A 27,164-nucleotide genomic window follows, 5' to 3' on the forward strand; every position below is an offset into this window, starting at 1 on the left:
GAAGCACCTCAGTATATTTCTGGACCAAAGGGATGATAACAAATTTCTATATTACATTAGAGTCAATTTTGTGTACATAATATGGAGATAACATTTTTTTTAAACTTATTGGCAGTAAACTGAATATCACACAAATTTCACAGTGACAAGAATAATAAATGTGGACTGCACAAACACTCATTTTAGATTTTAAACAATTCTTTATGACATCTTCTTATCCTCTGACTGGTATAATAAACTGCAAATACAGAACCCCTCTTTTCCAAACATTGTACATGAAGAAATAAAGAAAGCCTTTACTTACCTTGGAAAGCTGCAATATTAAATCTCTAAAGGAGAACCCATAGAAGCATCACTAGGATGCATGCCCCTATCTGCTTTACTGACACACAGTAAAACTTACTGCAATGCAAGCATTATTATTGCATCATTGTGCATTATTATTTATGCACTGAAATTTAAGACTGTTAGAGTTACCTCTGTCTTGGAGGTAAAATCTAGAGATTTCTTATTTTCAACTTCTAGATTCAGTTTCACAATTATCAGATCTGTTACGTCAGCCAGAGACAAGATCCAACTACTGATGAGAGGTGGAATGATACCATGGCATACTCCTTCAAAGATTCAATGTTATAAGGGTGTCAAGTACTTACTTTGCATACTATGGATCCTTTTCACCTTGTAAAAAGGACAGTGCCTAAACTACTCAAAGAAAATAACCTTAAGAAAACTATACAGCCTTTGGTAAAACATGCTCGTCAAGCGCAAATTCATTTGTGGACTATTAGCAAGATCTGACACTTTGTACTTCACCCAGTGAAGTTAATTCACTGATTTTCTCTTAAACTTCCTCTTCTGGAAGCACAAATCCTACACAGTTGTGTCCTGTAATAGGAAAAATAATATTTTCCTTTCTAGACAGTAATGCAAGATTCGCCAAAGACCGGTTTATGAAGCTTTCAGCATTTTGTTAAGGACCGAAGGATCTTAAGAGGAATTTTTCAGCACGTTTTACCCCTTAGATCAGCAATACTCAAAGTACGACCCAGGGAATGCATGCGGCCCTCCTGACCTTCACATGCAGCCCCCATCAGAGTGTCTGCACAAGGCTGCTGTGTTCTTGATTGAGCCGTAACTTTCAGAAAGAAGTTAAGTGAATCACAAGCTTTTATTTACGCTAACTGAAATAATAGAGAAGAATCCAGTCAGGTGTCCTGCACCACTTAACTTTAGGAAAGCATTTTAAAAGAGGTTTTGCAACAAACGTGTAAAAATAAGATAAAGCCCCTTCAAACTTGAAAAAAGTTTATTTCATTAACATGCAAATGCTCCTTAGCACATACGATTGTATCAGTGCATTCAGAAGTATTTTTAAAACTGAACTTTCAAAAATGAACATAGAAATATTCAAGCCTCCGCCCACCCTGACAACAACGCCAATAGTGAACTAAGAGGAAATTCATTGGTCACATAGTACCTTCTGGGTGGTCTGAGTTATTATACTCAGACAACAGTATAGCTTATTGAATCAAACACAAGAGAGACGCTTTTGTGCAGCACATATCCAGAACTCAAGTATTTCAAGGTGTTCTTGTATGTCATATCGAAGAAAAAGGAGGCAAAGTAAAATTAGATAATTGTCTAGGATCACATAGTTTGGTCAAGTGGGGAAGCCTGGACTGATCCCCGATTTTCTGGTTCCATATTGTGCAATTAATTCTACTTCATTCCAATTCAATAATCAAGTGACTTCATTTTAACACCTGAATCTCCTGAGCTAGCGATTGCGCCCACATTAACCACTCTCCTCACAAAGCACCCACCTTGCTGGCATCAATGCAGCCCACTGGCACACCACAGACCACACTTTGCGGCCCCTGGGAAAATGTTTGCGAGTATTGAGGTCTTAGATCAATGCACATCTCATTAATAAAATGTAGCTTCCACCTGAGCATACACATAGCACATATAAAAAAAATAAAAAAATAAAAACATAAAAACACTTTGTGATAAAGCACTAGTGTTGCCTAGGCATGCATCCATATAAATGGAACCTGCTGAGCCTTTTACTCTGCTTATTAAGTAATTTATCCTTCAGTTTTTAAAATATCATCTTCGAGAATGGTCACAGACTATACTTAAACAGTAACAGTTGAACCCCAGCCTGCAAGGAGTACGAGAGGGATTACAGCACTGCGAGTAAGATAGCCAGCAAACAATTGAAGGAATTCAAGCCCATATATCATGCAAGCAAAAATTGCATTGATGCAGGTGACGGAATCTATGCTCAACTTAGGTAAGAAGATCTGTAAACTGTTCACCACATTCAGAATCTGCTCACAGCATAATTAACATATGAATGTTATTAAGAGATGAGGAATAGATTAATATATTCTCTATGGGAAGGAAAGAACATGTTGACACTGATCACAGGTTGATACTGAATCTCAGAGAAAAAACACTTTAATTCCAAAGACTCCAATTTCAATAGCTAAAAAAAGCATTCTCCTGTGTCAACATGCAGTTAAGAGTCATTGGTTTTGTCAACTTTGTTGATTATATCCAATTTCTCAGCCACCTTAAAATCCAGAGTAATAATGGAGTTCATATTCTGCAATGGAAGATCTGCACTAGACTCCTAGTGCTGGAACAGAACATACACACTCACTTAAAAAAACATTCCTCATGGGTTTCTTAATGCCCAAAATACTCCACTGCCAGAAGGGAAGACTTGCCATTTGTGCTCCAAACTACCTGGATGTAGATTATTCTAACAGAGGTAAAGGGCTACTGTAAACAGTTGGCCCCATATGCATGCCCTGCACTCAATTCCCTAAGTATTCGGAGTTCAAGGACAAGAAAATGTGAAAGGGGAAAGTGGGAAAGAACCATTAGGCAAAATGGACACAAAGAAATTGAATATACAGGTTTTTCTGTTATTTGCATCCAGTAGGAATACCCTTTGCAAGTCCATGTCTGAATGAAAACGACTGAGGAACTCCACAAGTCTGGAACCACCTCCTGGGTTGCACCACAATCGCTAGAAATTTCAGCAAAGTAAAACCAGAGGAAACTTGAACTGATGGTTTTCAACACATCATGAAACAATATTAGCGGTGGTGTGACAAAAGGATAAGAATGAATGTCTTCTTTTGGAACAAGACAAAGACCGCCTTGCACCCTGTCCAGCAGATCTTGCTGAAGGGAATGCAAATTGAACAGAAATTTGAAGGTAGCCTGGTCAGGAGAAGATCACAGCATCAAGGAAGTGAAACCTTTGTTTCCTGAACCTGTTTGGAGAAATACATCCATCTCCGGAGAGAGGCCTGTCACTGGTTAACAAGTTATCAGGCTGGTAACATTAGTGGCTGATATTTGAAGTGGCGAAAACCACAAACCAAGGAAACATCTTTGCCCAACTGGATTTTCCTCCTCCATTTCATGCCCAGCAGCAGGAAAGGAGACAGAGCCAAGTTAAAAATCAAACTGGCTTGCCACTATCAACAGTGTTGGGTGGAGGTTCTGCAGCCATGGATGGGCATATGTATTTTTTTCCATACATGTGGAGAGCAAGAGACAGCACCACCCAGGCAAACCTTATTGGTTTTGAAAGTCATTCTAGTGGCAAAATGCTTCAAGAGCTGTAGAAGGTAAAACCACTAGCGTACAGCAGCCATATAACAATGACTAGATAGGGTGGCAACTCTCAAGAAGATGTGGAGTGGGAAGAAGCAACAAGGGGAGCCACAGATGAGGTCTCCAGATCACGGTCATTGTTGGTTTGGCATCAAAGCCAAATCCTCATAAAATTAATTACTTGCAACAAAATGTCTTCCCAGCATGGTATGTGCCAGTAATGCAAAGATCTGGTCACTTTGCAGGAGGGGTGCACTGAATCTCCTCCTGTCTCTGGCTCCCCCTGCTAGGAGGGTTTCCAGAGTTGGTCATTCTTGAGAGGCGAAGAGGGTTCTTCAAATCTTTTTCACCATCTTACCATTCCCTTTGATGCTCCACATACCTTAACCACAGTGGAATCCTTTCCTCCAGTACCCTGGACCTGTTGATTCTGCGCAGTATGGGATTTCTGACCTGTAAAATAAATAAGCAATGTTAGTGACAAGCAATGCAGGCTCTCCTAGTGATTAGTCCATACGAAACGAATGTTCAGGTGATACGTTCCCCTACCAACGAAAGCACCATTTAAAATGTATATCAAAGGTTTGTGGGGTTTGTGGTGCTGCTCCACATGGGATTAAGCACTGTAGAACGTTCACTGCTGACTGACAAAAAAAGATGGAAAAAATATAAAACAGGAGGTCAAATGTCAGGACAACTTAAAGTCCATCCTGGACATGTGCATTCCCTGTCTTAGTACAGTAAAGGAAAGGAATGTGATACCACTTTGAAAATATCTCAAATTTAATAGCCAGCAACTTGAGATGAGAAGGGCTTGAGAGGTGGAATGAAAATGAGGTCTCTCGCTGACTGTGGAGTATACCTAGGATTGCTACCTGGACCATCTTTTGTCACTGGACACAAACAGAGTGACAGTTTTATTTTTTAACAGATCCACTGCACCTCTGACTTCCTTTAAGGACAGGTCCAGGGATGGAATGGAGTCATCCCTAATTTGGGAAGGCAGGTCAAATACAAAGGGCTAGGCATGCATGTTCCACAGGTGAACTCTAACTACAGTGTTCATTAAAGCCGAGGCCTGTAGAACTGCAAGCACACCTTACTTCTGTACCTTAGAGTAAGCTTCATGTCGCAGCTCTAGGTACTAATTGTACTGGGCCACTGAGGTTAAACAAAAAAAAAACTACCTCACTCGACCAGCTTGCAACAGAAATTCTGGGTTTCATTGGCACTTAGGGAAGGCATTACTAAGTACATTCTTGCATGAAGAAAATTATGAAATGTTTCGGTCACTGGCTCAAGGCACCAGGAAGAGCACTGCATTGATGTCTAAATGCCCAAAAAAGGACTGAGTATCTGAAGTCGCCGGAAAATAAGACACCTAGTTTGGATGACTCTAGTCCATCTGATGCAGGAGTGGTTGAAGAGAATCTGCAAATAAATAGTACGGATAAATTATCCAGTGTCAGAATGAACATTTTGCATTTATTTAATGGTTGTCCTCAGCCACTGTCAACAGTGAAAAAAATTAGGGTGTGAAAAAGTTGTGAACAAATAAAGTTAGCACAATTGAAAGGTCTCTGCCAATGGGCAATTATGTAGAAAAAATTGTATCTACACACAGTAATGCTATAAACACAGTGTAGGATACGCAATTGCATGAGGTGAGGATGCTTTTTAATTCACCAAGGAAACATTTTCAAATTCAAACCCTGTTTTATATGGGAGGCCTCTTAGTATTTTTGTACAATATTAAGTAAGCCCTTGATATAAATTTGAATCAGCCCCTTAGTGAACAAATTTGTGAACTCAAAAGCCACATAATTGGAAACTTAATTAAAATACGTAGCTGCAAGATTATCTAAAGCGCATTTGCATGCAGGATGGCGCACTACCACTTGAACACTTTAAATGCTTGCAGTGGGATGCCTATGTGCATAAGGAGACTGATATCACTTGTGCTACTTTAAATAGTTTCCAGTCAAGGTTACCTAGCACAGAAATGCACAATATTTAAAGGAAGGCGATCCTTAAAGAGGGGAGAAATCTTTACTTATTACATCACTATGATATTGTCTACCAGAACACGCAAAAAAGAAATCAAGGGTTTTCTTCCTATTAAAGACAAATGGCACATGTTCTACAGCTTACAGTTGTATATTCAGTACTACGTTTTCAAGTGACTGTCCAAGCACTTTTGTAAATTTACGATTCTGTATCTGTTAGATACAGAACATTATCTACATTTTAGAAATAAAACACCAATGAATCTTCAGATTCCTCTTAAGTATCATGACCTTGTTTTCCAGAAACCTGTCTAGTGCCATGGAGATCGTTGTTTGAGGCTGATGAAGGCAGGAGTCAATGAGATCAAGGAATCCTGCTATCCTGCATAGAGCTGAAAAATTACTGGCAGGGGATCATCGTTGCCTTGCTTTAAAGACTGAAGAAAAAAATGCTCCTCTTTTGTAATAAAGCCAATAACCAATGTGGACCAGAATTCCTGCAGTTTACTACACATGTGGATACAAAAATGTAATCATCGGGCAGTTCGTTGTAGTCGTTCCTCAGAAGGAGGGATTCTTTACCTGTGCCTTGCTCTTAACAATTCCTGAATGACGCAGTGAGAAACAAATGATCAGGATGCAAGCAAACAAAGCAAAGATGACAGCAGGTTATAGAAGGTCTGACAACTTAATCTGAGCACCTCAGTAGTACGGAGTGACCAGTCCCTCCAAGCCCAATAATTTGCATCACTGTTAATCAAGCACAGTGCTTATTTTCAATCTCTTAAGTTAATGCACCATAGCAGCCCGATAAAGAGATAGCTTTAAGTAACTGCAAGTTACATTTTGCAACATACACTCACTTAAATATCAATGGGCATTTTATTTAGTTTGTTTTTTTACACAGTTGTACACTTTTTGATGTACACTCTTTTTGATGTATAATGTATACAAACAGTTATGCCATGAAAGAAACCACACATGGAAGTGCTGAAGACATATCTTCAGTAATAAAGGTACAGTAAATCTATGTGCTATGATTCACGGATGGCGGAGAGAAAAAGCAGTGCATTTGTTTCCTTGAAGAAAAGACCCCATGAATTCGGAAATGTTTTCAAGTGAACAGCTAAAGGACTGATCGAGTGAGAGTATTTACTTATATGGAACATTTCCAACCCCTTCATTAAGTGCTGAAAAGGTTAGGCCTAGAAATGGACAATGTGTCTCAGGAAAGAGGAAGCCTCAGAAATAGAGTCAGAAGCAACATAGATTGATTTTAGCACCACTGATTACAATAACTGCGAGAATATGTGGACTCAAAACAACTGATGCCAGAGGCAAAACAACTGTACATCTTTCTTTTTCTGCTAAAAGGATAAAGTTTGGAAGAGATGCTTGCAAGAGCTTACTGAAATGTGTAAGAAATGCATGCTCACCAGAAATCCTGTAAAGGCAGCTGAGCCACGCAATGGACACAACCATACTGTCTCTACCACACATAGTAATCTTGGGTAGGATCCCCATCCAGGATGGAGCTCTTGGTGTCCCGGACAGAACTCAGCCTATAAAATCATTAGCCTCCCATAACACAGGTGCATCAGGATACTACTAAAGCACAATAACAACTAAATAAACAGTACAATTTACATGAAGGAAGATTCTATATCTTATACTGCTACACACTGCTTAGATAGCCAGAGCCCCCCTGTTCAACACATGAACTCTGTGCTTTTAATAAAGATTGTAAAACGACATCTGTATAAAATCAGTAGAGAGTTGGGTTAAAAATCAAGGCAGTCCTAATCCATGTGGTACAGACCATAACAGTCTGAAAAGTAAGAAAACGACATTGCATACGGTAGCTGTGGTAGTTAGAACTTTCAGTTCAGTATTAATCTCCAGATAGAACGTTGTAAATAGTGTGTGCCCATGGTCTCTAAAACATGAAGCAATTTCTTGAGGTATGAAAAAGCTACATATATGAAGACCACCCCATATCATGGGTGCTGGAAAAATTAAAATACCTAATAGAGTTTAAGACATCCCTAAAAAGATTGCAGTAAATTCGACAACCCCTACCCCTCATCTTTCTGCCTCATAATCCTTCAAAGTCTGTCTAACCATGAACCAAACAATTCTTCTCCATTTGACGTCCGCTATAGTAAAAACAGAAGAACTTCTACGTTTGCTCAACATCATTCCTGCATTCAGCATTCCAGCTGTCAAATTGAACAAGGGAAGCGTTCTTTACTTGCAGATAGTGAGGTTTTCCTTACTTGTAGATAGTCAACCTCACCAGAAGATGAAAGCAGCGTGTAATCTGCAGACATCAGGAGCTTCTTTCCTCAACTATAGATGCACTCCATGGAGAAGCTCCAACTTGCATCCCATACAAATTGGAAGTACAAACTTGCTTGTATTTGAAAAGGCTGAGGCTAAGTCACTATCCATTCACACAAGAAATCCTTCTGCATTCTCACAAAAAAGAGGAGTGAAGAACAGCAGCAGATATTGGACTTGGATCATTCAATGCTGGTTTCTTAAAGGGAGATCCACCTTAAAGAGGCTGTGAGGCTGGGACTTTTATTCCAAGCCGCAGGTAGTGCAGTCGAGCCAGGGGCTAACTAAGACCATGTTGAATAGCAAAACAAATTGTGCTTAAAGAAACCTAGATCTTAAAAGTAATAATTGGATAAACAGTCTCTTCCTTTCAAGTGATGAGTGACAATACTCATGAGACTTTGTGGAGAAGAGTCAAGGCAAAGTAGTCAATGATCAATTCTTAAAAGGGAGGAGCAGGTTGGTTTACTGACACGTCAACCCACAGGAAGGCCAATTTATGTTCACCAGCTAGCCTGGTAACACACTTACTATTATTATGTAAGATGGTGTCCAGCACAAACTCTTTATGCCAAAAAGACATTTCATGAGGGAATGCCTTTATAATTTACACCTGATCGGGTAAGGAGGAAACAAATATAAATCTACAGTAGAGCAAAATTTAAATATACTCTTTGAGAATCATTCAAGGAGAATGTAGGAAGTTGGCTCTGTATGTGCTATTTCAAAGTAAGGAATAGCATGCACAGAGTCCAAGGGTTCCCCTTAGAGGTAAAATAGTGGTAAAAATAGATAATACTAATGCTCTATTTTGTGGTAGTGTGGTCGAGCAGTAGGCTTATCCAAGGAGTAGTGTTAAGCATTTGTTGTACATACACATAGACAATAAATGAGGTACACACACTCAGAGACAAATCCAGCCAATAGGTTTTTATATAGAAAAATATATTTTCTTAGTTTATTTTAAGAACCACAGGTTCAAATTCTACATATAATATCTCATTCGAAAGGTATTGCAGGTAAGTACTTTAGGAACTTCAAATCATCAAAATTGCATGTATACTTTTCAAGTTATTGACATATAGCTGTTTTAAAAGTGGACACTTAGTGCAATTTTCACAGTTCCTAGGGGAGGTAAGTTTTGATTAGTTTTACCAGGTAAGTAAGACACTTACAGGGTTCAGTTCTTGGTCCAAGGTAGCCCACCGTTGGGGGTTCAGAGCAACCCCAAAGTCACCACACCAGCAGCTCCGGGCCGGTCAGGTGCAGAGTTCAAAGTGGTGCCCAAAACACATAGGCTAGAATGGAGAGAAGGGGGTGCCCCGGTTCCGGTCTGCTTGCAGGTAAGTACCCGCGTCTTCGGAGGGCAGACCAGGGGGGTTTTGTAGGGCACCGGGGGGGACACGAGTCCACACAGAAATTTCACCCTCAGCGGCGCGGGGGCGGCCGGGTGCAGTGTAGAAACAAGCGTCGGGTTCGCAATGTTAGTCTATGAGAGATCTCGGGATCTCTCCAGCGCTGCAGGCAGGCAAGGGGGGGATTCCTCGGGGAAACCTCCACTTGGGCAAGGGAGAGGGACTCCTGGGGGTCACTTCTCCAGTGAAAGTCCGGTCCTTCAGGTCCTGGGGGCTGCGGGTGCAGGGTCTCTCCCAGGCGTCGGGACTTTAGGTTCAAAGAGTCGCGGTCAGGGGAAGCCTCGGGATTCCCTCTGCAGGCGGCGCTGTGGGGGCTCAGGGGGGACAGGTTTTGGTACTCACAGTATCAGAGTAGTCCTGGGGTCCCTCCTGAGGTGTTGGATCGCCACCAGCCGAGTCGGGGTCGCCGGGTGCAGTGTTGCAAGTCTCACGCTTCTTGCGGGGAGCTTGCAGGGTTCTTTAAAGCTGCTGGAAACAAAGTTGCAGCTTTTCTTGGAGCAGGTCCGCTGTCCTCGGGAGTTTCTTGTCTTTTCGAAGCAGGGGCAGTCCTCAGAGGATGTCGAGGTCGCTGGTCCCTTTGGAAGGCGTCGCTGGAGCAGGATCTTTGGAAGGCAGGAGACAGGCCGGTGAGTTTCTGGAGCCAAGGCAGTTGTCGTCTTCTGGTCTTCCGCTGCAGGGGTTTTCAGCTAGGCAGTCCTTCTTCTTGTAGTTGCAGGAATCTAATTTTCTAGGGTTCAGGGTAGCCCTTAAATACTAAATTTAAGGGCGTGTTTAGGTCTGGGGGGTTAGTAGCCAATGGCTACTAGCCCTGAGGGTGGGTACACCCTCTTTGTGCCTCCTCCCAAGGGGAGGGGGTCACAATCCTAACCCTATTGGGGGAATCCTCCATCTGCAAGATGGAGGATTTCTAAAAGTTAGAGTCACCTCAGCTCAGGACACCTTAGGGGCTGTCCTGACTGGCCAGTGACTCCTCCTTGTTATTCTCATTATTTTCTCCGGCCTTGCCGCCAAAAGTGGGGCCTGGCCGGAGGGGGCGGGCAACTCCACTAGCTGGAGTGTCCTGCTGGGTTGGCACAAAGGAGGTGAGCCTTTGAGGCTCACCGCCAGGTGTGACAATTCCTGCCTGGGAGAGGTGTTAGCATCTCCACCCAGTGCAGGCTTTGTTACTGGCCTCAGAGTGACAAAGGCACTCTCCCCATGGGGCCAGCAACATGTCTCGGTTTGTGGCAGGCTGCTAAAACTAGTCAGCCTACACAGATAGTCGGTTAAGTTTCAGGGGGCACCTCTAAGGTGCCCTCTGTGGTGTATTTTACAATAAAATGTACACTGGCATCAGTGTGCATTTATTGTGCTGAGAAGTTTGATACCAAACTTCCCAGTTTTCAGTGTAGCCATTATGGTGCTGTGGAGTTCGTGTTTGACAGACTCCCAGACCATATACTCTTATGGCTACCCTGCACTTACAATGTCTAAGGTTTTGTTTAGACACTGTAGGGGTACCATGCTCATGCACTGGTACCCTCACCTATGGTATAGTGCACCCTGCCTTAGGGCTGTAAGGCCTGCTAGAGGGGTGTCTTACCTATACTGCATAGGCAGTGAGAGGCTGGCATGGCACCCTGAGGGGAGTGCCATGTCGACTTACTCGTTTTGTCCTCACTAGCACACACAAGCTGGTAAGCAGTGTGTCTGTGCTGAGTGAGAGGTCTCCAGGGTGGCATAAGACATGCTGCAGCCCTTAGAGACCTTCCTTGGCATCAGGGCCCTTGGTACTAGAAGTACCAGTTACAAGGGACTTATCTGGATGCCAGGGTCTGCCAATTGTGGATACAAAAGTACAGGTTAGGGAAAGAACACTGGTGCTGGGGCCTGGTTAGCAGGCCTCAGCACACTTTCAATTGTAAACATAGCATCAGCAAAGGCAAAAAGTCAGGGGGCAACCATGCCAAGGAGGCATTTCCTTACACAACCCCCCCCCAAACGAAAGAGGATGAGACTAACCTTTCCCAAGAGAGTCTTCATTTTCTAAGTGGAAGAACCTGGAAAGGCCATCTGCATTGGCATGGGCAGTCCCAGGTCTGTGTTCCACTATAAAGTCCATTCCCTGTAGGGAGATGGACCACCTCAACAGTTTAGGATTTTCACCTTTCATTTGCATCAGCCATTTGAGAGGTCTGTGGTCAGTTTGAACTAGGAAGTGAGTCCCAAAGAGGTATGGTCTCAGCTTCTTCAGGGACCAGACCACAGCAAAGGCCTCCCTCTCAATGGCACTCCAACGCTGCTCCCTGGGGAGTAACCTCCTGCTAATGAAAGCAACAGGCTGGTCAAGGCCATCATCATTTGTTTGGGACAAAACTGCCCCTATCCCATGTTCAGAGGCATCAGTCTGCACAATGAACTGCTTAGAATAATCTGGAGCTTTGAGAACTGGTGCTGAGCACATTGCCTGTTTCAGGGTGTCAAAGGCCTGTTGGCAGTCCACAGTCCAGTTCACTTTCTTGGGCATTTTCTTGGAGGTGAGCTCAGTGAGGGCTGTCACAATGGATCCATATCCCTTCACAAACCTCCTGTAGTACCCAGTCAAGCCAAGGAATGCCCTGACTTGAGTCTGGGTTTTTGGAGCTACCCAGTCCAGAATAGTCTGGATCTTGGGTTGGAGTGGCTGAACTTGGCCTCCACCTACAAGGTGTCCCAAGTAAACCACAGTTCCCTGCCCTATCTGGCATTTGGATGCCTTGATAGAGAGGCCTGCAGATTGCAGAGCCTTCAAAACCTTCCTCAGGTGGACCAGGTGATCCTGCCAGGTGGAGCTAAAGACAGCAATATCATCAAGATAAGCTGTGCTAAAGGACTCCAAGCCAGCAAGGACTTGATTCACCAACCTTTGGAAGGTGGCAGGGGCATTCTTTAAACCAAAGGGCATAACAGTAAACTGATAATGCCCATCAGGTGTGGAGAATGCTGTCTTTTCTTTTGCTCCAGGTGCCATTTTTATTTGCCAGTACCCTGCTGTCAAGTCAAAGGTACTTAGGAATTTGGCAGCACCTAATTTATCAATGAGCTCATCAGCTCTTGGAATTGGATGAGCATCTGTCTTGGTGACAGAATTGAGCCCTCTGTAGTCCACACAAAACCTCATCTCTTTCTTTCCATCTGTGGTGTGAGGTTTGGGGACTAAGACCACTGGGCTAGCCCAGGGGCTGTCAGAGCGCTCAATGACTCCCAATTCCAGCATCTTGTGGACTTCCACCTTGATGCTTTCCTTAACATGGTCAGACTGTCTAAAGATTTTGTTCTTGACAGGCATGCTGTCTCCTGTGTCCACATCATGGGTACACAGGTGTGTCTGACCAGGGGTTAAGGAGAAGAGTTCAGGAAACTGTTGTAGGACTCTCCTACAATCAGCTTGCTGTTGGCCAGAGAGGGTGTCTGAGTAGATCACTCCATCTACTGTACCATCTTTTGGGTCTGATGACAGAAGATCAGGGAGAGGTTCACTCTCTGCCTCCTGATCCTCATCTGTTACCATCAACAGATTGACATCAGCCCTGTCGTGGAAGAGCTTAAGGCGGTTTACATGGATCACCCTTTTGGGGCTCCTGCTTGTGCCCAGGTCCACCAAGTAGGTGACCTGACTCTTCCTCTCTAGTACTGGGTAAGGGCCACTCCATTTGTCCTGGAGTGCCCTGGGAGCCACAGGCTCCAGAACCCAGACTTTCTGCCCTGGTTGGAACTCAACCAGTGCAGCCTTTTGGTCATACCAAAACTTCTGGAGCTGTTGGCTGGCCTCAAGGTTTTTGGTTGCCTTTTCCATGTACTCTGCCATTCTAGAGCGAAGGCCAAGTACATAGTCCACTATGTCCTGTTTAGGCTCATGGAGAGGTCTCTCCCAGCCTTCTTTAACAAGGGCAAGTGGTCCCCTTACAGGATGACCAAACAGAAGTTCAAAGGGTGAGAACCCTACTCCCTTCTGTGGTACCTCCCTGTAAGCGAAAAGCAGACATGGCAGGAGGACATCCCATCTCCTTTTGAGTTTTTCTGGGAGCCCCATGATCATGCCTTTTAATGTCTTGTTGAATCTCTCAACTAAGCCATTAGTTTGTGGATGGTAAGGTGTAGTGAATTTATAAGTCACTCCACACTCATTCCACATGTGCTTTAGGTATGCTGACATGAAGTTGGTACCTCTGTCAGACACCACCTCCTTAGGGAAACCCACTCTGGTAAAGATACCAATGAGGGCCTTGGCTACTGCAGGGGCAGTAGTCGACCTAAGGGGAATAGCTTCAGGATACCTGGTAGCATGATCCACTACTACCAGGATATACATATTTCCTGAGGCTGTGGGAGGTTCCAGTGGACCAACTATGTCCACACCCACTCTTTCAAAGGGCACCCCCACCACTGGAAGTGGAATGAGGGGGGCCTTTGGGTGCCCACCTGTCTTACCACTGGCTTGACAGGTGGGGCAGGAGAGGCAAAACTCCTTAACCATGTTGGACATATTGGGCCAGTAGAAGTGGTTGACTAACCTCTCCCACGTCTTGGTTTGTCCCAAATGTCCAGCAAGGGGAATGTCATGGGCCAATGTTAGGATGAACTCTCTGAACAGCTGAGGCACTACCACTCTCCTAGTGGCACCAGGTTTGGGGTCTCTGGCCTCAGTGTACAGGAGCCCATCTTCCCAATAGACCCTATGTGTTCCATTTTTCTTGCCTTTGGACTCTTCAGCAGCTTGCTGCCTAAGGCCTTCAAGAGAGGGACAGGTTTCTTGTCCCTTACACAGCTCTTCCCTTGAGGGTCCCCCTGGGCCTAAGAGCTCAACCTGATAAGGTTCAAGTTCCAAAGGCTCAGTTCCCTCAGAGGGCAGAACTTCTTCCTGAGAAGAGAGGTTCCCTTTCTTTTGCTGTGTTGCAGTTGGTTTCCCAACTGACTTTCCTGTTCTCTTGGTAGGCTGGGCCATTTTTCCAGACTCCAGCTCTACTTTTTCACACTGTGCCTTGCATTGTGCTCTTGTTTTCACACACACCAGTTCAGGGATACCCAGCATGGCTGCATGGGTTTTTAGCTCTACCTCAGCCCATGCTGAGGACTCCAGGTCATTTCCAAGCAGACAGTCCACTGGGATATTTGAGGAGACCACCACCTGTTTCAGGCCATTGACCCCTCCCCATTCTAAAGTAACCATTGCCATGGGATGTACTTTTCTCTGATTGTCAGCGTTGGTGACTGTGTAAGTTTTTCCAGTCAGGTATTGGCCAGGGGAAACCAGTTTCTCTGTCACCATGGTGACACTGGCACCTGTATCCCTCAGGCCCTCTATTCTAGTCCCATTAATTAAGAGTTGCTGTCTGTATTTTTGCATGTTAGGCGGCCAGACAGCTAGTGTGGCTAAATCCACCCCACCCTCAGAAACTAGAGTAGCTTCAGTGTGGACCCTGATTTGCTCTGGGCACACTGTTGATCCCACTTGGAGACTAGCCATACCAGTGTTACCTGGATGGGAGTTTGGAGTGGAACCTTTCTTGGGACAGGCCTTGTCTCCAGTTTGGTGTCCATGCTGTTTACAGCTATGACACCAGGCCTTTTTGGGATCAAAGTTTTTACCCTTGTACCCATTGTTTTGTGAAGAGGCTCTGGGCCCACCCTCCTGTGCAGGTTTTTGGGGGCCTGTAGAAGACTCTTTACTATTTTTAGTTTTGGTTGTCTCATCACCCTTCTGCTGGGGAGTCTTTGTGACCCCTTTCTTTTGGTCACCCCCTGTTGAAGTCTTGGACACCCTTGTCTTGACCCAATGGTCCGCCTTCTTTCCCAATTCTTGGGGAGAAATTGGTCCTAGGTCTACCAGATGCTGATGCAGTTTATCATTGAAACAATTACTTAACAGGTGTTCTTTCACAAATAAATTGTACAGCCCATCATAATTACTTACACCACTGCCTTGAATCCAACCATCTAGTGTTTTCACTGAGTAGTCAACAAAGTCAACCCAGGTCTGGCTCGAGGATTTTTGAGCCCCCCTGAACCTAATCCTGTACTCCTCAGTGGAGAATCCAAAGCCCTCAATCAGGGTACCCTTCATGAGGTCATAAGATTCTGCATCTTGTCCAGAGAGTGTGAGGAGTCTATCCCTACACTTTCCTGTGAACATTTCCCAAAGGAGAGCACCCCAGTGAGATCTGTTCACTTTTCTGGTTACACAAGCCCTCTCAAAAGCTGTGAACCATTTGGTGATGTCATCACCATCTTCATATTTAGTTACAATCCCTTTGGGGATTTTCAACATGTCAGGAGAATCTCTGACCCTATTTATGTTGCTGCCACCATTGATGGGTCCTAGGCCCATCTCTTGTCTTTCCCTCTCTATGGCTAGGATCTGTCTTTCCAAAGCCAATCTTTTGGTCATCCTGGCTAACTGGATGTCCTCTTCACTGGAGTTATCCTCAGTGATTTCAGAGTTGTTGGTCCCTCCTGTGAGGGAACCAGCATCTCTGACTATTATTTGTGGAGTCAGGGCTTGAGAAGCCCTGCTCTCCCTAAGTAGGACTGGAGGGGGGGAATTTCCCTCCAAGTCACTATCTTCATCCTCTGAGTTGCCATCCTCAGAGGGGTTGGCCTTTTCAAACTCTGCCAAAAGCTCCTGGAGCTGTACTTTGGTAGGTTTGGGGCCCATTGCTATTTTCTTTAGTTTACAGAGTGACCTTAGCTCTCTCATCTGTAGATGGAGGTAAGGTGTGGTGTCGAGTTCCACCACATTCACATCTGTGCTAGACATTATGCTTCTAAAAGTTGGAATACTTTTTAAGAAACTAAAACTGGTTCTAGAATCTAGTTCAAACTTTTACAAACTTTTAAACTCTAAAAGAAATGCTAAACAGGATCTAACACAAGGCCCTAGCAGGTCTTTTAAGAATTTAGAAAACTTTTCAAATTGCAAAAATCAATTTCTAATGACAATTTTGGAATTTGTCGTGTGATCAGGTATTGGCTGAGTAGTCCAGCAAATGCAAAGTCTTGTACCCCACCGCTGATCCACCAATGTAGGAAGTTGGCTCTGTATGTGCTATTTCAAAGTAAGGAATAGCATGCACAGAGTCCAAGGGTTCCCCTTAGAGGTAAAATAGTGGTAAAAATAGATAATACTAATGCTCTATTTTGTGGTAGTGTGGTCGAGCAGTAGGCTTATCCAAGGAGTAGTGTTAAGCATTTGTTGTACATACACATAGACAATAAATGAGGTACACACACTCAGAGACAAATCCAGCCAATAGGTTTTTATATAGAAAAATATCTTTTCTTAGTTTATTTTAAGAACCACAGGTTCAAATTCTACATATAATATCTCATTCGAAAGGTATTGCAGGTAAGTACTTTAGGAACTTCAAATCATCAAAATTGCATGTATACTTTTCAAGTTATTGACATATAGCTGTTTTAAAAGTGGACACTTAGTGCAATTTTCACAGTTCCTAGGGGAGGTAAGTTTTGATTAGTTTTACCAGGTAAGTAAGACACTTACAGGGTTCAGTTCTTGGTCCAAGGTAGCCCACCGTTGGGGGTTCAGAGCAACCCCAAAGTCACCACACCAGCAGCTCCGGGCCGGTCAGGTGCAGAGTTCAAAGTGGTGCCCAAAACACATAGGCTAGAATGGAGAGAAGGGGGTGCCCCGGTTCCGGTCTGCTTGCAGGTAAGTACCCGCGTCTTCGGAGGGCAGACCAGGGGGGTTTTGTAGGGCACCGGGGGGGACACGAGTCCACACAGAAATTTCACCCTCAGCGGCGCGGGGGCGGCCGGGTGCAGTGTAGAAACAAGCGTCGGGTTCGCAATGTTAGTCTATGAGAGATCTCGGGATCTCTCCAGCGCTGCAGGCAGGCAAGGGGGGGATTCCTCGGGGAAACCTCCACTTGGGCAAGGGAGAGGGACTCCTGGGGGTCACTTCTCCAGTGAAAGTCCGGTCCTTCAGGTCCTGGGGGCTGCGGGTGCAGGGTCTCTCCCAGGCGTCGGGACTTTAGGTTCAAAGAGTCGCGGTCAGGGGAAGCCTCGGGATTCCCTCTGCAGGCGGCGCTGTGGGGGCTCAGGGGGGACAGGTTTTGGTACTCACAGTATCAGAGTAGTCCTGGGGTCCCTCCTGAGGTGTTGGATCGCCACCAGCCGAGTCGGGGTCGCCGGGTGCAGTGTTGCAAGTCTCACGCTTCTTGCGGGGAGCTTGCAGGGTTCTTTAAAGCTGCTGGAAACAAAGTTGCAGCTTTTCTTGGAGCAGGTCCGCTGTCCTCGGGAGTTTCTTGTCTTTTCGAAGCAGGGGCAGTCCTCAGAGGATGTCGAGGTCGCTGGTCCCTTTGGAAGGCGTCGCTGGAGCAGGATCTTTGGAAGGCAGGAGACAGGCCGGTGAGTTTCTGGAGCCAAGGCAGTTGTCGTCTTCTGGTCTTCCGCTGCAGGGGTTTTCAGCTAGGCAGTCCTTCTTCTTGTAGTTGCAGGAATCTAATTTTCTAGGGTTCAGGGTAGCCCTTAAATACTAAATTTAAGGGCGTGTTTAGGTCTGGGGGGTTAGTAGCCAATGGCTACTAGCCCTGAGGGTGGGTACACCCTCTTTGTGCCTCCTCCCAAGGGGAGGGGGTCACAATCCTAACCCTATTGGGGGAATCCTCCATCTGCAAGATGGAGGATTTCTAAAAGTTAGAGTCACCTCAGCTCAGGACACCTTAGGGGCTGTCCTGACTGGCCAGTGACTCCTCCTTGTTATTCTCATTATTTTCTCCGGCCTTGCCGCCAAAAGTGGGGCCTGGCCGGAGGGGGCGGGCAACTCCACTAGCTGGAGTGTCCTGCTGGGTTGGCACAAAGGAGGTGAGCCTTTGAGGCTCACCGCCAGGTGTGACAATTCCTGCCTGGGAGAGGTGTTAGCATCTCCACCCAGTGCAGGCTTTGTTACTGGCCTCAGAGTGACAAAGGCACTCTCCCCATGGGGCCAGCAACATGTCTCGGTTTGTGGCAGGCTGCTAAAACTAGTCAGCCTACACAGATAGTCGGTTAAGTTTCAGGGGGCACCTCTAAGGTGCCCTCTGTGGTGTATTTTACAATAAAATGTACACTGGCATCAGTGTGCATTTATTGTGCTGAGAAGTTTGATACCAAACTTCCCAGTTTTCAGTGTAGCCATTATGGTGCTGTGGAGTTCGTGTTTGACAGACTCCCAGACCATATACTCTTATGGCTACCCTGCACTTACAATGTCTAAGGTTTTGTTTAGACACTGTAGGGGTACCATGCTCATGCACTGGTACCCTCACCTATGGTATAGTGCACCCTGCCTTAGGGCTGTAAGGCCTGCTAGAGGGGTGTCTTACCTATACTGCATAGGCAGTGAGAGGCTGGCATGGCACCCTGAGGGGAGTGCCATGTCGACTTACTCGTTTTGTCCTCACTAGCACACACAAGCTGGTAAGCAGTGTGTCTGTGCTGAGTGAGAGGTCTCCAGGGTGGCATAAGACATGCTGCAGCCCTTAGAGACCTTCCTTGGCATCAGGGCCCTTGGTACTAGAAGTACCAGTTACAAGGGACTTATCTGGATGACAGGGTATGCCAATTGTGGATACAAAAGTACAGGTTAGGGAAAGAACACTGGTGCTGGGGCCTGGTTAGCAGGCCTCAGCACACTTTCAATTGTAAACATAGCATCAGCAAAGGCAAAAAGTCAGGGGGCAACCATGCCAAGGAGGCATTTCCTTACAGAGAACAAGAGAGCAGTTAGTTTTTCTAAAACCAGATGATCCAGATTTTGATGCCAAAGAATCTTTGCTCTGAAACCCCTCAAGATCAGGTCATGAAGGAGAACAGTTGATTTATATGCAGAGACTGTGGTGAAGCCAATTATATGACGTATGCCTTGCTCATCAACATTGTAGGCATTCTTCTGCGTGCACTCAGGAATCTTTATGGAGGCAGATGTTTAGTGCTCCTGCTCTCTCCAGGGAGGATGGAATGGGGTGGTGGGGGACTCAGAGGGAAAGTCCCTTCTTGATGACAGCATTCCACTCTGTGTCACACAAGAGATCAAAAGGGTTGCAGATGCTCTCTGTTGAGAAGCATTTCCCGTGCAACACCAACTAGGGGTGAAATAGGTGTACTATCCGGTTCATCAAGATCCTTGTTATTTTAATCTCATGGAATCTAGTAAAAGTTTGCCAGTTGGGGAGTCACCATTTGTTGCTATGCTGGTTAATATTTGTTCCCCTACCATAGAGGATAATTACTAAACATTTTTTTCTTTCCTAAAGGACTTCCTTCTTAAATTGGTATAAAAAGGGGACCAGAAAAATCACTTGATGTGACACAACAATGCTAGATCCTTCCCTTCGACCGGTTCCTGACCTTTTTCTTTTTGTTTCTTCCTTGCCTCTTTATATTCTTTAGATTGTGCTCTTCTGGTCCTAAAATTACATGTTGCACTAGAGGTGTTTCTGATAGTCAGCTTTTTCCCCACTTTAAGATTCACTTAAGAGTGAATCTTTGCCTTCTTTTGACTTCCAATACTCAAGTTAAAAACTCTTGAAGTAGTGTAGGAAGCAGTAGGCATTATCAGAGAGTCAAGAAAAATACAGTTGCATCAAACAGACACTTGACAAGATTAAGTCAGGTGCTGCCAAAACTTGGATCATGAATGCACCAAAAATGGCTGTAATTCAAAAGACAAAGTGGCATAAAAAACACAGCATTAAAAACCACAAGTCAAAGTTCAGAGTGAAGAAGAGACCTTGACACTTAGTGTGTAGTGAAGCAACTTAGATCCCTCTGATACAACCAGAAAATAGGGGAGCAAAAGAATCAGTGCAAGGCAACTTCATCTGCTCTCACAACTAACAAACCTAATAGTAGGTGATGAAACCCCAGAAACAGCCAGGTTTTGAAACCCTTTAGGGAGGGATGAACAACCATCAACTGTCAAACAGGCGCAATGCACGAAAGAAGCTCAGTGCATAAGTACGATGATGTTAACAAGTCCTGTGGCAAACCCCAATGTTTCAAAGCAAAGAACCACTGATCTGAGACCCCTTCTAACACAAGGTCACAGCCATCATCACTTTCCGTTAAAAGAGCCGAGTGGAGTCATAAAACTCTTAGGACGATTCCGGAAAATAGACTCACGGCACAAAGCAAATTTCATTGGAATTAATGCAAAGGTACTGCAGGGAAGTAGAAAAATGAAACTGCACAAAAATGACACTGCACTTTCTGCTTCGATTCCACCCAGGAAGAATAATGAATGCTCATCCAGACTTATGCACCTCATCAGGCCACACGTTTGGTTTTTCAGTTTCATACCAGTCAGCACACAATATCTTCCTTTGTCATGCCATTTAAAACATTTTCTGTGAAGTGAAGCACCAGGTCGAAGTCCAAAGCAGTCAACTCCACACAAAAACACGAACTAAACAAAAAGTATTAATACAATCTTGAAGATCCAAGTGAAGAAACGTGTAAAAAAAAAAAAAAAATCTGTTTAGAAATATGGTCGAAGAAAGAGTAGCACACGTGTTAAAAAAGGAATGTAGAAATTCAAATTCACACTAAAGAAACTGTAAAAATGTTAAAAGCTCTTGTATTATTGTATTTCTTCAAGAGCCACATATTAGACCAGAGAAAAATCAGAAATGGATCCTTCAAGGGAATGAAAATTGGTGGCAAAGCAAACAGATGAATAAAGAATATGTTAGAAAAAATATTTTATAATGTTCTTAGATATATTCTGGCCATTATATGAAGTACAGCAAGCACTCACAATACTACTGGCTGCTGTGGAAAAGTAGCTTAGATGAATCCGGCAAGAGAATCACATGTCCATATTGCTTTAAAATATGATGCGAGAAAAAAAGAGCTTCCCACTATGGACTCGGATTAAAATAAAAAAAACTAAAAATAAAAATAAAAAAAACAGTATAATGAAATCTTCATGGATGACCAAACAGAAAGCCACTTAAAAAAAAATCAATCAAAAGAGCAACATAATGCAACGTCCTAGATAATACTTAAGTTAAAGAAGAAGCAGGATACACAAGTAACGCAAAGACCTATATAATAAACAGAGCTGGCAATTAACCAATCTGGGTGTAGCGAAGTATGATTAGATAAACGTTAAGCACATTCAAGCCAGCTGGAAAAATAAACTGAGTCATGCTGGGAACACTGTTTCTCCTTGAAATAAAAATAATAAGTCTGGATACTGATTTACCATTTCAAGAAAGTTTAACTAAAGCTCCCAAAATAATCTACTGGTAGGTTCCTGACCCCTTTTAAGAGTGGGTAACAAAGAAACAAAACTGCTTCACGCCTTGAAATAATGCTGTCCTACCAACACCATCTGCTTGGGGAAAAGCTGCACAAGTCGTAAGCAATCAATGCATACCGTCTTTGCCTCGAGTCAGGGAGTCTGCCAGGCTCTTTGCCTTGGCCACACGTTCAGCTTGGGCACGTTTTTCTGCTTCCGCACGTTTCTCTGCTTCCGCACGTTTCTTTGCTTCATCCTAAAATGTAGACACAGAATGTGACTCTTCCTCCTAATAATATTTGGGATACAGTTGAACATACAAAAACATGCACAAAGAATATATGACTTTAGATTAAGGTGCACTTTTTTTTTTTAACATGGGAGTAGTAAATAGGACTTCTTTGCGGATGTCCCCCACCCCACACTTTTTGCCCCATTTAGGACTACTAGATGCTGGCTTTCGACTGACAGTGCAATGAGGCCTTCTAATTAGACCCCACTGACAGTGTTCCTTCCCCTAAAACAAGGTATGTATGATTGTTTTACAACTGGCACAGGACTTTAGCACCCCTGTAAGTCCCTAGTAAAGAGTGCTAATGGTACCTAGGGCATGGGTACTAAAGAGGGTCCCATAAGGGCTGCATCATATCTTATGCCACCCTAAAGGACCCATACAGAAAATGCACACAGCCTGCCAACACAGACTGCTTGTCAGGGGTGCAAGCACTCAGTGAAAACAGGACATGGCACACTCTTTGTGCCATGCGAAAGTCACTGCATGTATTATACATAAATCACCCTATGTAAGGAAATGCCTCCTTGGCATGGTTGCCCCCTGACTTTTTGCCTTTGCTGATGCTATGTTTACAATTGAAAGTGTGCTGAGGCCTGCTAACCAGGCCCCAGCACCAGTGTTCTTTCCCTAACCTGTACTTTTGTATCCACAATTGGCAGACCCTGGCATCCAGATAAGTCCCTTGTAACTGGTACTTCTAGTACCAAGGGCCCTGATGCCAAGGAAGGTCTCTAAGGGCTGCAGCATGTCACCCTGGAGACCTCTCACTCAGCACAGACACACTGCTTGCCAGCTTGTGTGTGCTAGTGAGGACAAAACGAGTAAGTCGACATGGCACTCCCCTCAGGGTGCCATGCCAGCCTCTCACTGCCTATGCAGTATAGGTAAGACACCCCTCTAGCAGGCCTTACAGCCCTAAGGCAGGGTGCACTATACCATAGGTGAGGGTACCAGTGCATGAGCATGGTACCCCTACAGTGTCTAAACAAAACCTTAGACATTGTAAGTGCAGGGTAGCCATAAGAGTATATGGTCTGGGATTCTGTCAAACACGAACTCCACAGCACCATAATGGCTACACTGAAAACTGGGAAGTTTGGTATCAAACTTCTCAGCACAATAAATGCACACTGATGCCAGTGTACATTTTATTGCAAAATACACCCCAGAGGGCACTTTAGAGGTGCCCCCTGAAACTTAACCGACTGTCTGTGTAGGCTGACTAGTTCCAGCAGCCTGCCACACTAGAGACATGTTGCTGGCCCCATGGGGAGAGTGCCTTTGTCACTCTGAGGCCAGTAACAAAGCCTGCACTGGGTGGAGATGCTAACACCTCCCCCAGGCAGGAGCTGTGACACCTGGCGGTGAGCCTCAAAGGCTCACCCCTTTGTCAAAGCCCAGCAGGGCACTCCAGCTTAGTGGAGTTGCCCGCCCCCTCCAGCCACGGCCCCCACTTTTGGCGGCAAGGCTGGAGGGAACAAAGAAAGCAACAAGGAGGAGTCACTGGCCAGTCAGGACAGCCCCTAAGGTGTCCTGAGCTGAGGTGACTCTAACTTTTAGAAATCCTCCATCTTGCAGATGGAGGATTCCCCCAATAGGGTTAGGATTGGGACCCCCTCCCCTTGGGAGGAGGCACAAAGAGGGTGTACCCACCCTCAGGGCTAGTAGCCATTGGCTACTAACCCCCCAGACCTAAACACGCCCTTAAATTTAGTATTTAAGGGCTACCCTGAACCCTAGAAAATGAGATTCCTGCAACTACAAGAAGAAGGACTGCCTAGCTGAAAACCCCTGCAGAGGAAGACCAGAAGACGACAACTGCCTTGGCTCCAGAAACTCACCGGCCTGTCTCCTGCCTTCCAAAGATCCTGCTCCAGCGACGCCTTCCAAAGGGACCAGCGACCTCGACATCCTCTGAGGACTGCCCCTGCTTCGAAAAGACAAGAAACTCCAGAGGACAGCGGACCTGCTCCAAGAAAGGCTGCAACTTTGTTTCCAGCAGCCTTGAAAGAACCCTGCAAACTCCCCGCAAGAAGCGTGAGGCTTGCAACACTGCACCCGGCGACCCCGACTCGGCTGGTGGAGATCCAACACCTCAGGAGGGACCCCAGGACTACTCTGATACTGTGAGTACCAAAACCTGTCCCCCCTGAGCCCCCACAGCGCCGCCTGCAGAGGGAATCCCGAGGCTTCCCCTGACCGCGACTCTTTGAATCCTAAGTCCCGACGCCTGGGAGAGACCCTGCACCCGCAGCCCCCAGGACCTGAAGGACCGGACTTTCACTGCAGAAGTGACCCCCAGGAGTCCCTCTCCCTTGCCCAAGTGGAGGTTTCCCCGAGGAACCCCCCCCTTGCCTGCCTGCAGCGCTGAAGAGATCCCGAGATCTCTCATAGACTAACATTGCGAACCCGACGCTTGTTTCTACACTGCACCCGGCCGCCCCCGCGCTGCTGAGGGTGAAATTTCTGTGTGGGCTTGTGTCCCCCCCGGTGCCCTACAAAACCCCCCTGGTCTGCCCTCCGAAGACGCGGGTACTTACCTGCAAGCAGACCGGAACCGGGGCACCCCCTTCTCTCCATTCTAGCCTATGTGTTTTGGGCACCACTTTGAACTCTGCACCTGACCGGCCCTGAGCTGCTGGTGTGGTGACTTTGGGGTTGCTCTGAACCCCCAACGGTGGGCTACCTTGGACCAAGAACTGAACCCTGTAAGTGTCTTACTTACCTGGTAAAACTAACAAAAACTTACCTCCCCCAGGAACTGTGAAAATTGCACTGTGTCCACTTTTAAAACAGCTATTTGTCAATAACTTGTAAAGTATACATGCAATTTTTATGATTTAAAGTTCCTAAAGTACTTACCTGCAATACCTTTCGAATGAGATATTACATGTAGAATTTGAACCTGTGGTTCTTAAAATAAACTAAGAAAATATATTTTTCTATACAAAAACCTATTGGCTGGATTTGTCTCTGAGTGTGTGTACCTCATTTATTGTCTGTGTGTATGTACAACAAATGCTTAACACTACTCCTTGGATAAGCCTACTGCTCGACCACACTACCACAAAATAGAGCATTAGTATTATCTATTTTTACCACTATTTTACCTCTAAGGGGAACCCTTGGACTCTGTGCATGCTATTCCTTACTTTGAAATAGCACATACAGAGCCAACTTCCTACAGACTGCCTAGCTGAAAACCCCTGCAGAGGAAGACCAGAAGACAACAACTGCCTTGGCTCCAGAAACTCACCGGCCTGTCTCCTGCCTTCCAAAGAACTCTGCTCCAGCGACGCCTTCCAAGGGACCAGCGACCTCTGAATCCTCTGAGGACTGCCCTGCTTCGAAAAAGACAAGAAACTCCCGAGGACAGCGGACCTGCTCCAAAAAGACTGCAACTTTGTTTCAAGGAGCAGCTTTAAAGACCCTGCAATCTCCCCGCAAGAAGCGTGAGACTTGCAACACTGCACCCGGCGACCCCGACTCGGCTGGTGGAGAACCAACACCTCAGGGAGGACCCCCGGACTACTCTACGACTGAGTACCAAAACCTGTCCCCCCTGAGCCCCCACAGCGCCGCCTGCAGAGGGAATCCCGAGGCTTCCCCTGACCGCGACTCTCTGAAACCTAAGTCCCGACGCCTGGAAAAGACCCTGCACCCGCAGCCCCCAGGACCGAACTTTCACTGCAGAAGTGACCCCCAGGAGTCCCTCTCCCTTGCCCAAGTGGAGGTTTCCCCGAGGAACCCCCCCCTTGCCTGCCTGCAGCGCTGAAGAGATCCCTTGATCTCTCATTGTAGGAAGTTGGCTCTGTATGTGCTATTTCAAAGTAAGGAATAGCATGCACAGAGTCCAAGGGTTCCCCTTAGAGGTAAAATAGTGGTAAAAATAGATAATACTAATGCTCTATTTTGTGGTAGTGTGGTCGAGCAGTAGGCTTATCCAAGGAGTAGTGTTAAGCATTTGTTGTACATACACATAGACAATAAATGAGGTACACACACTCAGAGACAAATCCAGCCAATAGGTTTTTATATAGAAAAATATATTTTCTTAGTTTATTTTAAGAACCACAGGTTCAAATTCTACATGTAATAGCTCATTCGAAAGGTATTGCAGGTAAGTACTTTAGGAACTTCAAATCATAAAAATTGCATGTATACTTTTCAAATTATTCACAAATAGCTGTTTTAAAAGTGGACACTTAGTGCAATTTTCACAGTTCCTGGGGGAGGTAAGTTTTTGTTAGTTTTACCAGGTAAGTAGGACACTTACAGGGTTCAGTTCTTGGTCCAAGGTAGCCCACCGTTGGGGGTTCAGAGCAACCCCAAAGTCACCACACCAGCAGCTCCGGGCCGGTCAGGTGCAGAGTTCAAAGTGGTGCCCAAAACGCATAGGCTAGAATGGAGAGAAGGGGGTGCCCCGGTTCCGGTCTGCTTGCAGGTAAGTACCCGCGTCTTCGGAGGGCAGACCAGGGGGGTTTTGTAGGGCACCGGGGGGGACACAAGCCCACACAGAAATTTCACCCTCAGCGGCGCGGGGGCGGCCGGGTGCAGTGTAGAGACAAGCGTCGGGTTCGCAATGTTAGTCTATGAGAGATCTCGGGATCTCTTCAGCGCTGCGGGCAGGCAAGGGGGGGGATTCCTCGGGGAAACCTCCACTTGGGCAAGGGAGAGGGACTCCTGGGGGTCACTTCTCCAGTGAAAGTCCGGTCCTTCAGGTCCTGGGGGCTGCGGGTGCAGGGTCTCTCCCAGGCGTCGGGACTTTAGGTTCAAGGAGTCGCGGTCAGGGGAAGCCTCGGGATTCCCTCTGCAGGCGGCGCTGTGGGGGCTCAGGGGGGACAGGTTTTGGTACTCACAGTATCAGAGTAGTCCTGGGGTCCCTCCTGAGGTGTTGGGTCGCCACCAGCCGAGTCGGGGTCGTCGGGTGCAGTGTTGCAAGTCTCACGCTTCTTGCGGGGAGCTTGCAGGGTTCTTTAAAGTTGCTGGAAACAAAGTTGCAGCTTTTCTTGGAGCAGGTCCGCTGTCCTCGGGAGTTTCTTGTCTTTTCGAAGCAGGGGCAGTCCTCAGAGGATGTCGAGGTCGCTGGTCCCTTTGGAAGGCGTCGCTGGAGCAGGATCTTTGGAAGGCAGGAGACAGGCCGGTGAGTTTCTGGAGCCAAGGCAGTTGTCGTCTTCTGGTCTTCCGCTGCAGGGGTTTTCAGCTGGGCAGTC

General features: G+C 45.7%; 1 protein-coding gene across 1 annotated transcript in view; it reads right to left on the reverse strand.

Moving 5' to 3' along the window:
• Positions 1-27,164, reverse strand: part of LOC138280199 (tol-Pal system protein TolA-like) — a 689,969-nt gene that overhangs the window by 231,181 nt on the left and 431,624 nt on the right. Inside the window, exons 15-16 of the mRNA XM_069219461.1 lie at positions 21,795-21,912; positions 4,019-4,089 (exon numbers count right to left, since the gene is read on the reverse strand). Coding sequence (XP_069075562.1) covers positions 4,019-4,089; positions 21,795-21,912 — 189 coding nt within the window. The remainder of the gene's footprint in view (positions 1-4,018; positions 4,090-21,794; positions 21,913-27,164) is intronic.

The sequence above is a fragment of the Pleurodeles waltl genome, chromosome 2_2, assembly GCF_031143425.1.
Source record: "Pleurodeles waltl isolate 20211129_DDA chromosome 2_2, aPleWal1.hap1.20221129, whole genome shotgun sequence".
NCBI lineage: Eukaryota > Metazoa > Chordata > Amphibia > Caudata > Salamandridae > Pleurodeles > Pleurodeles waltl.